This window comes from Miscanthus floridulus, chromosome 12 (assembly GCF_019320115.1).
Source record: "Miscanthus floridulus cultivar M001 chromosome 12, ASM1932011v1, whole genome shotgun sequence".
NCBI lineage: Eukaryota > Viridiplantae > Streptophyta > Magnoliopsida > Poales > Poaceae > Miscanthus > Miscanthus floridulus.
The window spans coordinates 61722445-61734552 of record NC_089591.1 but is presented as its reverse complement, the minus strand read 5'-3'; the positions used below and the strand labels follow the sequence as shown (position 1 = coordinate 61734552).

The window sequence follows — 12108 nt, the reverse complement described above, 5'->3', positions numbered from 1 at the left end:
TTATAGCCCTTATTTTTCATGCTACTGGAACCATCAGAAAAGTAACTCATGGATTCTGAAAAAGAAGAGTGTGCTATTTGAACTGAAGTAAATCAGTACCTTCCAATTTGCAAGGACTGCAGGGAGGGAAGAAAATTGATCAGAATGCAAACCGTCCCAACTCTATATGATAACGTTGTGAAGGGCCTTCGGCATATATAGCTCCGATGACTTGTTGTTTCTTTTTTCCCCAGCCTGTTCGGTTGGCTGGTTCGTATCGTTGCTGGTTCGTGAAGAAGTACTGCTGCCTGGTTTGTGTGAGAGAAAAATACTGTTCCGGCTGAAAATTTACGATCGTTTACGACAAGCCACAGCCAAACGAACAGGCCGGACCTTTTGCACCTCAGCAATTTAGAAATTTATTTTTGACATTTCTCTGATATACACATACTCTATTTATTTGAAATCAGTGTTTTTTAGCATATCATTGATACAAATGTGTATATAATTATATATACTCAAAGCATTAATTTTGGTGGATTCAGGAAGTGTGGGGTCTTTCATTAGTACTCAGGTGGCTGCGCAGTTGCAAAGCAAAATCCAGTCATGTTTTCAGAGTCTCAGTTTGTTACTGCTGATAGCACTCCTATGACATGTAATCAGAGGATTCCTCACTTACTGTGGTGGAGACATTGTTACCACTCAAATGTTAACTTCTGTAGACCTCTGAGGTGACCCACACTTAAAGTACAAACTCCTCCGAGGTCCAGAACTCTCAAAAACTACTGGTTCCTTCTGTTGGAGTATACTAAGGCCCTGTTTAGATTCTAAAAATTTTCACCCCAAAGTGTCACATCGAATTTTACGGCACATGCATGGAGTACTAAATGTAGACGAAAAACAAAACTAATTGCACAGTTGGGTGAGAAATGACGAGACGAAACTTTTGAATCTAATTAGTCCATAATTAGACACTAATTGCCAAATACAAACGAAGTGCTACAGTACCCAAAACCAAAACTTTTTGCCAACTAAACGCGCCCTAACTGATGCCCTGTACCAATCTAGACACTTATATCTACAATGAGACAATATATCAATCTATTAAGTTGTCGGCATTCTAAAACTTCACTACCAGGTGTATTGTTGCATACTTAATTGCTGCAAAAAACAAACTAAAAAACAAGGGCTTGTTACTATTACTGTAGGGTTCTGAACAGCAGTGCACGTTCATAGTGCTTCATAGATCAAACCGTTGCTGCATCAAGCAAATTGAATAACAGGCACAGTATATTATTGTACCAAACTTGTATACAATCGACAGGTCCATCAAGGAGGGCGCGGCAAAGCCGCGCCGCGCCAGTGTTTCTAGTTGAAACTAAAAATCTGTAAAAAAAAAAATTCCTTTCTTGGTTTTCCTCATTTCTTTTCTTGGGTTATGTCTGTGTTATGCCCTCGTTATTACTCCCTCACTCGTACAACCAGCAATAGTTGGGGAAAATATAAGCTAGTTTTTTTTTTATTGCCACTTCTTCTCAATTAGCCATGTTATAATAACTCTATATACACAACGGCTAGGACTATGGTTGTGGGCTGTTTTGTTGAGCTTAAAATCAAGCTAGCCCGGCCCAGATGGCCAGTTGGCTAGTACGGCCCAACGTGTCACCAGTTGTCTTCTCCTTTTATTAAAAAGAAAAGGCTTTCTATAGAGCTGGTAGGGCATGACGACTACTGACTGTTCTTTCTTACCTTTGTCCAAAAAGGGCGCAACCAATTAAGTTTTACTAAATTAACATTTATGACTCCAAACATGTAACTCTGATGTTTATTTGGTATCATAAATTTTAATACTTTTTATTTTATTAGACTTGTCAAACTTAAAATTCTCTTTCTTCTAAAAAAACGAGAATTGCACTATTTTTTTTGGATAGAGGAGTATCCGCTAACAAAAACAACTACCACGTTCCGAGTAATTTTTTTTTCATTTGGTTGGAGCCACAAGCCCACAAGCATCAATCATTTGGTTGGAGCCACAAGCCCACATGCATCAATCGTTTCCTATCACACGCTACATTACAAGTTAGAGGAATGAGCAAGTGCTGGCAAGAGAAAAGGCATGAATTCAAGATGATTATTCATCTGGCCCTTTTAGAAATAGCATCAACTATCTTATTTGTTTCTCGACGAATCTCGACTAGAGGGTAGTTTCTTTCTTGATCGATGTCTTGCGCTTAGCAATTGTAAGATGCATTGACCAATGTCCATGATTAGTGTGTGACGATCCAGCCAGCATAGCGGAGGTCAATTACCTAATTGTTAGTTCACAGAGTTGCATCCTGCAGATCGAGTGTAGCAGCCAACTTGGCATTAAAAAGGAGGGCATGAGCTTCAAACTCCAAGGTTTCAAGACGTGAGAAATCAGTACCGGAAAAAGGAAGCATGGGAATACTTCTAGCAGGTGAAGTGAGAATTAGAACGCGATTCTAGTTTAGTTTTTTGCTACAGGAATTTGGGAGTCAAGAAAGGCATCACAAAAGATCCTATGAGCATGGGAAATATTTCTTAGTACTGCAATGAAATCTAAAATGTTCATGAGTACATAAGTAGCATCGCAAAACAAGTCTTAAGGCCTCTTTGGTTTGTTCCTAGGCTTGCTCAGCCGCAACAGTGGCAACGCCAAAACTACGGCGTTACTTTTGCTCGCCAAGCTTTTTGCAACTAGCATAGAAATTGAACTACCAGAACGTGGTCCTACTGTGGCGAGCCGTAAGTGCGGCAGCTAGCCAAACAATCGTCGTACGTTAGGCGCAAAAGCTGTGGCACGATTTGCCAACTTATTTCTCAGAGCCAGAGCATCTCCAAGTGATTAGCCAAAAAGACTAATCAAATTTACTGATTTAGCTATGCTCTAAAAATATATTTGAGAAAAATATACTCGAGCACTCCAACAGACTATAAAACCAAGAGGCTGGATAGCTAATGAGGTAGGCTATAAAAAAACAGAGAGCGAATGAGATGAGATCGACAATTACTAAATTTATTGAGTTATTTACAGAGTCTGTTGGAGACGTTTTTCTTTTGATAATAATCAAATTTATCTTTAAAAATGATTTTAGTAATCTCTTCGAGATGCTCTTAGGTGTAGCAAACCAAATAGACCCTTACTTCTCGGCGTACGCGCGCCGATCAGGGACAGGTAGGCTGTTTGATCGAGCAAGCCAGCAACAGACTCAGTACGTACGTCGTCGTCCTCTCTCACACATTTTTTTTCCAGGTAGAAGAATAATTATATTAGATAATAGTTAGGTATATTAGCACATTACAAATACTCTAGATTGCATAAATATACAAAAACTGATTTTCATCTAAATTGTACCCACGTTGTGAATAGCTCCAGATCTAAAAAACAAACATGTACGACGTTTTGCGGTATGGATGACTACATATGCAAACACTCGACAAAAGGCCTGAGACAGATGTCCAACGAACGACAGCCAACATTCATATAGGCAGAATTGAGAAACTTCTTCTTTCTTGTGTCTTTCTTTTCTTTCTACCCCCGAAGAATGAGAAAAATTGATCTGAAACTTATTCTCCCTAGTCCGTCATCGTGAGCAGATCTAACCACAATAAAACGGAGAAAGGCCGGAGAAAATTATTCTATGACAGCGACACCATCTCCGTCTTGATGTCGTCGTGCTAAAATAAAAGTCTACATGCCATCATACCAGTAAGGGTGCTGACGCCGTAGTTGACGCACTCATCTTCAACAGAGTCGTTACGGAGAAAACGATTTCACTATGCCATTTCGCCATTACCGGAGAGAAGTGGGAGAAGATAAATCCCAAAACAAAGAAACTTGACCTGAAGAGACGGTAACCCTGAAGACACGATCTACTTAGAAAAAAAACTTATTAAAATCGATGGGTGGAGTCGCTAGACGCGAGGGCACGGAATGGGTCCTGTAATCCTGTCCCGTCGTATCTGGAGGCCAGAGAGAGAGAGAGAGGGAGGGAGGGGGGCATGGTGGAAGCGGGAGCAGCGGCTGGAGCGACGACGCTAGGTTATTTGGATGAGGTGCGCGTCCTCCTCTCCCCCAGTCCCACACTGCCAGCCGCACGCACGGCACACGGGCCGGCCGCTCCGGTCGCCGAGTCCTGCAGCCCGCTGGCACGGACAAACCGTCCTGCGGGTCCGGCCTGGCAGCCAGAGCCGTTTTTTATTATTATTCCCGACCGAGTGAGCGACGGGGCGACCGAGCGAGAGCGAGAGGCAGCGGCCTGGCTGTCTGGCTGGCTGAAAGGGCCGTGCGGGAAGCCGCCAACCACCGCGAAAGCGCCGGGGAGTCGGGCGAACGAAGCAATCCAAGCGAACGAACCGAGGAAGAAAACAGCCGGAAAAAGAGAGAGGGCCGGAGACCGCCGGACCCAGGTCCTCGTCGGTTCGTCCCCTCCACGGGACCGGTTCGCCGTCTCGTCCTGACCTCGCCGCCCGCCCGCCCGCCCGCCCCCTTACCCCATGGAGGCGCTGTGGAAGCAGGCCTCCAGGCTCAAGGACCAGGTCGCTCGGCAGGTCAGTCGCGCGCTTATCCGCCTCTCGCAAATCGCGATCCATCTAAGCACCCGTAACCGTAAGGGTGGACAGGAGTTGCCGTGGGCTCTGAATCTCTGATGAGTTGTGTGGCCTGAAGGGGAGTCTATGCTAGTAGCCTAGTACGCTTAGCTTAATGCTATTTCGGTTTCTGATTTCCGCGTGCGAAGTTGCCTGCGTAGGATCTAGCTATAGGCCCTTCAGTTTTTTTCAGGTTATATAACTTATGTTGATTCTGGGAAGCTGTTGCTGAGTTGCAGTTTCGAGAGACAAAAGGCTGTGATCGAATTGGTTGACTTATACTTTTTTTTTTCATTGGAAGTACCGTTCATGATTTCCTTGTCGAAATAAAGAGCAGCCTGAACTTTTATCTGCCAATTCGTGTACATTGTTGTAGTGTTTGATATGCTCGGACTGATCGGCTGCACTTTTCTGTTCAGCTGTTCCTTTGCATTTGCCTTTAACAAACTCGAAATGTTAGATCGAATCAGGGAGTTGCATTGGCTTAGGAACGCCCAAGGTAAACGTATTAGAGGGTTACAAAATTAAAGTATACTAGGAGAATACCCCGCGCGTTGCTGCGGGGATTCCAGATAATTTAAAAGAAATTAGACTATTTATATTTATAGTTATATGAATGAAACTATCTTAAATTAATTTTGGTGAATGGTTTGACACATTGATGTGGACAGCTAAATGCATGTTAGTGGATGAAGAGATAACTATCATAATTATATGTGCTAGTTGGCTATAATTGCAAGTTCAGGTGGATTGTTGATGTGGATAGCTTATATGTTGAGAGAAATCTTTAGTGGGGTTTAGCTTTATAAGAGTATAGAATAATGGCAGGTAATTGGGAACAATCAGCAGATCTAGTTCATCATGTTTTCTTTGAGATATCTATGTTGTTTGGACATGTAGATTTTAGACTTTAGTATGATATAGGATCAGCTGGGTAAACTGATTTTGGGATTCTCAGCTGGATACCTGAATGTGATACTGAACTGCAATGCCTATTTTTGCATTTTGCAGAACTTGCTGCACATTCGTGTGCATCAAACATACCTGCTTTAAATTACATATGCAAAGCTCGAAATAGATATTCATGCCTTGAACATGTCTGCTTTTTTTTCCCATTTATGGTTCTCCATACTCTTATTGATCACCTATTTCTACCACATATAACATTTGGTTCATTATTTATCTTACATTCTTACTGATTTGATTACACCAAATGAGCATAGGAAATTTATCCATTTTAAGTGTATCAAGAGTTTTACCTTTTTTAACTCGTTACAAGTGATATAACTTTATATTTATCGACACCACTGCAGGGTGTGTTCAAGCAGTTTGGCTATGGGAATTCTGATAACGCGTTTACAGATGAGTCAGAGGTTAAAATGCATCAGAGATTGGAAAAGCTTTACTTATCGACTCGTGCTGCTAAAGTATGAAGAAGGCATATTTCTTGTCTCCTTTTCTCTTAGCTTCCTTTTAATCTGATTAAACATTGGCATCCTTGCTAGCATTTTCAAAGGGACATTGTTCGGGGCGTGGAGGGGTATATAGTCACAGGATCCAAACAAGTCGAAATAGGTAGTTCATTCATACTATCTATCAGTTATGGAGGTTTTTAACAGTACTTGTCAGTTATATTGTTATCTAACTGATAAGCTGTGCAATCTGTATTAGGGAATAAATTGTCTGATGACAGCCAGAAATATGGTGTTGAAAACACATGTACAAGTGGTGATACTTTATCCAAAGCTGCTACATACTTCGGAAAGGCACGCTCACAGATGGAAAAGGAGCGTGGCAACTTGTTGAAATCGTTTGGCACACAGGTCTGTGTTTGTAATGCTGGATTTGCTTTACCTTACACACTAAATCATAATGAAATTGCAAGATTGAAATTATTTCGTTTGACACTTCAAAATAGATTTTCCGTAGTCTGCTGATTTTCTGTGTTGTTTGCAGTTGTTAATATCTTGACTATTAAGCCATAATTATCTTGTACATAAATATAGAAATTTTGTAAATATCTATTGATACTAATTGAAGCGTAATTTTGTTTCTCATAATTAGTACTATATTTGAAACGAAATCGAACAGTTTTTTTATATTATTTTTTAATCTTTACACAGAAATTTGTAGCCAGGGTAAATAGATTTCTGTCAAACTGATTAATAGTTCTATTCAAATTCTAGGTGGCAGAGCCACTGCGGGCAATGGTAATGGGTGCACCTTTAGAGGATGCCAGACATCTGGCCCAGAGATATGACAGAATGAGGCAAGAAGCTGAAGCACAGGTGAACATCTTTGCTAGCTTAAGCTAAGTTCCTTGCAAAGATGAAACTTTATTCATCACGATTAGAACTCATCCAGAAGACACCTTTAAGGCTGGAATTGCTACCTTTATTAAGGAGTTATTCTCAGAGTTGATAGCAACAGTCAGTCAGGACTCAGGAGCTATGTGAACTATACTGGTTCTTACTATCACTATAGCCTCATTGGTTGCGAGCTGTAAGAATCATCAGTGAAGCAATGTAATCAGCATGGCAGTATCACTATTTTTTTCTCGAAAAGCAGGAGAGCTCATCATTGCATTGTGTCTCTGTTTCTATTCAACATGAACCTGTAATATTTCTCTTACCTTTCCCCCTCCCTTTTTTTTGTCCTTTTTTAGGTTGTCGAAGTATCAAGACGGCAGAACAGGGTGAGGGAATCAACTGGGAATGGAGATATGATATCTAAGTTGGAAGCCGCTGAGTACAAGCTTGAAGAACTGAAGTCAAACATGGTGGGATTAGGGAGGGAAGCTATCGCAGCAATGTCGGCTGTTGAGGCTCAGCAGCAACGGTTGACCTTACAGCGTCTTATTGCACTGGTAATCATCAATGGCACCTTGACAGAACATTTTCTTATCCTTTGAGTTCCTGCATTTCATGTTTACTAATTATTCTTATTTTGGCTTTAAGGTTGAGGCTGAGAGAGCTTACCATCAGAGAGTTCTGGAGATACTTGACCAGTTGGAACAAGAAGTATGTATGCTACCAGCTTTATTATTTGAGCATATTTATATATTGGACTGCTCTGTTGGAATGATTTTTCTGCACTCTGAACTTCTGAAGCATACAGAATCTTTTGTATATCCATTTGACGATTATGTTCTGATTGATAGATGGTGTCTGAGCGCCGAAAAATCGAAGCACCCCCGACTCCAGCAGCTGAAAATGATATGCCACCACCACCACCACCACCACCATCTTATGATGAAGTTAATGGAGCATTTGCATCCACTTCTGTTAATGAGTCAGTCCAATCTGTCGATTTCTTCCTTGGAGAGGTGTGACATATTTTTAATGAAGAATTATTGCACCCACTGTCCTTTTTATTAAAATCTTCAGCAAATGTACAAGCTGCTGTTGATGTCTGGGATGCTTGTCTAATATGACTTTTTTGTTCTCTGTGTTGCAGGCCCTTGATTCCTTCAAAGCTGAAAGTGAGTTTGAGCTTACCTTGTCAGCCAGTGACATTGTAATTGTCCGAAAGGTAATGTACTTTTTCACAAAATAGTTTTTTTAATCTTCTTCCATGTTGTTAATACAATTTTAGTGCTTTTTAAATGCATACCTGTAGCAGATAAACACACCACCACTTAGCTGTCATTAACTTTTTCTAAACCAAGGTTTTTTCTTTCTGTTCATCGACGTTATGGGTTCTGTAGAATGTTTAATCATTTTTGCCAGCAGCTGCACTAAGCATATATGTATAATCATTTGGCCTGCATTTGTCCTCTCTTTTCTCTGAAACACAGATCTCAAGCAATGGTTGGGCAGAAGGTGAATGCAAGGGCAAAGCAGGATGGTTTCCTCATGCTTATATCGAAAGGCGAGAACGTGTTCTAGCAAGCAAAGTTCCACATATATTTTAGGAGTTTTGGGCTGTCACATTACACGGTTTTCATTTCTATTGTTGGGAGCTGGAATAGTATCCATGTTTTCATTTCCTCTTAGTTTCCGCGATGTACTTATCGGCTCTCATGTGCATAGATTAAATTTTACTCTCTCTTTTTAGTCTGGAGAAGATTTTGGATGTAACATATTTTTGAGAGGCCAATTGGACATTGGTTGCCTTGATATTGTGAAATAGGTAAAGTACCTGTTTTATAGATTTTGCTTTGTCAATGATAAGTGAACTTCATCTTATGTTTCTTATAGAAAAAACATGCACATTATTTTTTTTCTGGATGAGACTATTTCACTGCTGGAGTCTCAAGGTGAAATGATCAAGCTGCATGGAATCTGAAGTTACTGCTGGATGCTTTCTTTAAAAAAAAAAAAAGGAAGCTACTTCTGGAGATCCATCTGATTCTGGGAACCGGAAGACTATGGGAAATCAGCGTTGCCGTAGATGGAGGCATGGAGCTACTCTTGTTACAAATTTTTGGGTCCACTGTCTCTGAAATTGGAAGCTAACGGCTTTTGTACTGGAGCGATTAAACCTAAAGTTGGTTGCCCACTGTACTGATACTGATCAATTGGGGCTCTGCTCCTCCCTCTGTCAGCAGTAATGGGCAACGTATGCGAAGGGTAGGTCAAAGCGTCCCGGCTTGCAGGGCTGTTAGGACCACCCGTTTAAATTGTATGCGAAGGGGTAGGTCAAAGCGTGCCGGCTTGCTCGCCAAAAAAATAAAAATAAAAATATAATTAAAAAAAAAGAAATTGAAGCAGTTGTAGAGGGCCAGTGGCAGAAGGTTGGACTGGAACGTGGAACAAAAAGATATCTTCGGTAGAAGTACCAATATGACGTGGTAGAAGTACCAATGTGACGTCGATCAGGCTTGAAGAAGAAAAAAAACTGAAAGGATCAAGATGCCCAAGAGGGGGGTGAATTGGGCTAATTCTAAATTCTCTTCCAATAATCAAATCCTACGGATAGCCCAATTAACCCCTTGTGCCTAGAAAAGTGTTTATATCAAACAAATGCACAACAACCTCGCAACCTAAGTTCCAAACTTACTCTAGCAAGCAATTCTATGGATGTAAAAACAAGTATTGAATTGCTCAAAGTAAATGCTCAAAGTAAGTGCTCAAAGTAAATAGAGAGAGAAAGGAACGCGGCGATGTTTTGCCGAGGTATCGGAGAGTCACCACTCCCCACTAGTCCTCGTTGGAGCACCCGCGCAAGGGTGTAGCTCCCCCTTGATCCGCGCAAGGATCAAGTGCTCTCTACGGGTTGATTCTTCGACACTCCGTCGCGGCGAATCACCCAAAGCCGCTCACAACTTGAGTTGGGTCACCCACAAGCTCCGCCGGGTGAACACCAAACTCCCAATCACCACCAAGCCGTCTAGGTGATGGCGATCACCAAGAGTAACAAGCACGAACTCTCACTTGACCATGCGAAGCCTAATGAGAAGATGGATGCACACTTTGCTACTCTTGATTTGCTAGTGAGGCTACTCTCTTGGATTCTCAAATCACAAACACCTCACTAGGACCTTGCTCTTCTTGGCACTCACAAATGTGTTTCTCAGCTGTTGAAATGAGCAAAAGATACTCCACTCACGAGTGGAGCTTCTATTTATAAGCCAGCCTGAAAAAAACGAACCGTTATGAGCTTCTGCGGGACGACCGGACGCTCCGATCGCTATGATCGGACGCTCCGGTCAGTTCAACCCGCGAACAGTTTTCAAGTGATGACCGGACGCTGTCAGGGTCTGGTCAGTACCGACCGGACGCGTCCGGTCGCTCTTGGATGCTTACTGTAAACGACTGGACGCTGGATACTCAGGGTCCGGTCACACTGACCGGACGCGTCCGGTCACTCTTTCCCAAGTCTGGACCCTTACTGGAGTCGACCGGACGCTGGCCCTCAGCGTCCGGTCACATGACCTCCCAGCGTCCGGTCACACTAGACTTGATCCCCTTGGTCAAATGAACTGACCGGACCCTGCGGCCAGCGTCCGGTCAGTGTTTGACCCTCCATTCACTTCCAACTTCCGAACATATGTGAATGAAGTTTGCTCCAAAAGATCTTAGGCATTCATAGGAGCTACCTAGAGCTAGTTTTAACAAGTGTGCACCACACCTAACTCACTAGACTTAACTAGGTCAAGCTACCCGTTCATAACCCCCTTAATAGTACGGCCAAAGGAAAAACAAAGTCCTAAACTACTCTAAGTGTCTCTCCAACTCCAATTGACACTTAGAACTAGTTATCCTTAACCTTGTCGTCCATCCTTTGAAAACCGAAACGATTTCCATCGTAGGGGCATGACAACCTCGATTGCCCAATCGATCTCCATTACCATGACCTAACTTAATTGCCTCTGCAAAACACACGTTAGTCATAGTAATCTTGTATTGACATTAATCACCAAAATCCAACTAGGGGCCTAGATGCTTTCAATCTCCCCCTTTTTGGTGATTGATGACAATACCACCTCGAGTATGTTATGGAGTGAGGTTTTTGACGGGCTTGGTTCATATAAGCTTTTGTCAATAAGAACAAAAGAGTTAGTCAAGCTTATATGACCCAAGCCAACACAATGTACTTAAAGGATATCAATTAAGCATGAGTACAAATAACAAAGCTCATTTGCTTCGAAGTATAAACGCGGAAGCAAAAGCAAAAGCAAATGAGCATTACACAAGTGATATGACATATAGATAAAGCAAAGTAGAAGTCACACATGTCAAATATCACAATCACGTAGATAACACTATCACATATATATAATAGTATGCATGAAAGTAAACACACGAATGCATAAGTAATAGTGTATCACACAAATAAAACTATAAATGTATATAATAAGCTAATACTAGATAACTAGCTCCCCCTAAAACTCGCTCCCCCTAAGTCTACATACTCAAACCCTCTCCCCCTTTGGCGTTAAACACCAAAACCTAGGGGTCGGACGGCGGGGCTGCAGCGGACGAGTCGGGCGCTGAAGTACGTGGAGCAAGATGGAACTGGGCGCCATCATCATCTGACCCTGAGCTCTGAACTGACTGACCCTCTGAAGCAGGAAGTGTCGCTGAAGCGGTCTGGGTCTGAGCTGGAGCTGGTGCTGCCTGTGAAGCTGCAAGTATGTCTGTCATAGGATCTGACGAGGCAACAGACGAGGGGAGCCTCTGAGTAGTCATGATAGCTGGAGCTACTATAGACGGACTGGCAGTATGCATGTGAGGCGGAGTAGGCATGTCGGTTAACTCGCTGAATGATGCTCTAAGACTCCTGGAGACTGACGACTCAGTCACGAATAGTGAGGAAGTCTGCTCTGGTGAGAAACCCGTGTGATAAGGAGTGAACTGCGGGGCTACACCAGGTGAGGCTAACCACTGGGACACCTGTACAGGAGGTGAAGGAAACTGAGCTGGAGGCTGTCCCTGACTCTGAAGCCCGATGGGCTGTACTGCTGGAGTCGTCGAAGTGGTAGGAGGCTGTGCAAGCTAGGGCGAAGTCTGTGGCAGTGGAATCCCAATGGCTGTCACTATATGCTGCATGAATCCCATGAGCTGCTGCTGCATA

At 42.5% G+C, this 12108-nt stretch overlaps 1 protein-coding gene across 2 annotated transcripts; it reads left to right on the top strand.

Annotated features, from left to right (window-relative positions):
• The first annotated feature begins 4239 nt into the window (after positions 1-4239).
• LOC136497561 (SH3 domain-containing protein 2-like) lies at positions 4240-8742 on the top strand. Of its 2 annotated transcripts, none has more exons than XM_066493399.1 (10): positions 4240-4551; positions 5904-6017; positions 6107-6165; positions 6262-6413; positions 6777-6878; positions 7256-7456; positions 7548-7610; positions 7751-7915; positions 8047-8121; positions 8387-8742. In XM_066493399.1, the coding sequence occupies exons 2-10, from the start codon at positions 5926-5928 to the stop codon at positions 8501-8503; spliced, it is 1026 nt and encodes a 341-aa protein (XP_066349496.1). In that variant the 5' UTR covers positions 4240-4551; positions 5904-5925; the 3' UTR covers positions 8504-8742. The 2 variants fall into 2 exon arrangements, with proteins under 2 accessions (XP_066349496.1, XP_066349495.1); XM_066493398.1 differs by having other exon boundaries at positions 4241-4551; positions 6096-6165.
• The last annotated feature ends 3366 nt before the right edge of the window (positions 8743-12108 follow it).

Coding starts and splice junctions, on each gene's coding strand:
- LOC136497561 (XM_066493398.1), top strand. CDS start 4,498: ATGGAGGCGCTGTGGAAGCAGGCCTCCAGGCTCAAGGACCAGGTCGCT. Junction 6,166..6,261: donor ATCCAAACAAGTCGAAATAG/GTAGTTCATTCA, acceptor AATCTGTATTAG/GGAATAAATTGTCTGATGAC. Junction 8,122..8,386: donor ACATTGTAATTGTCCGAAAG/GTAATGTACTTT, acceptor TCTGAAACACAG/ATCTCAAGCAATGGTTGGGC.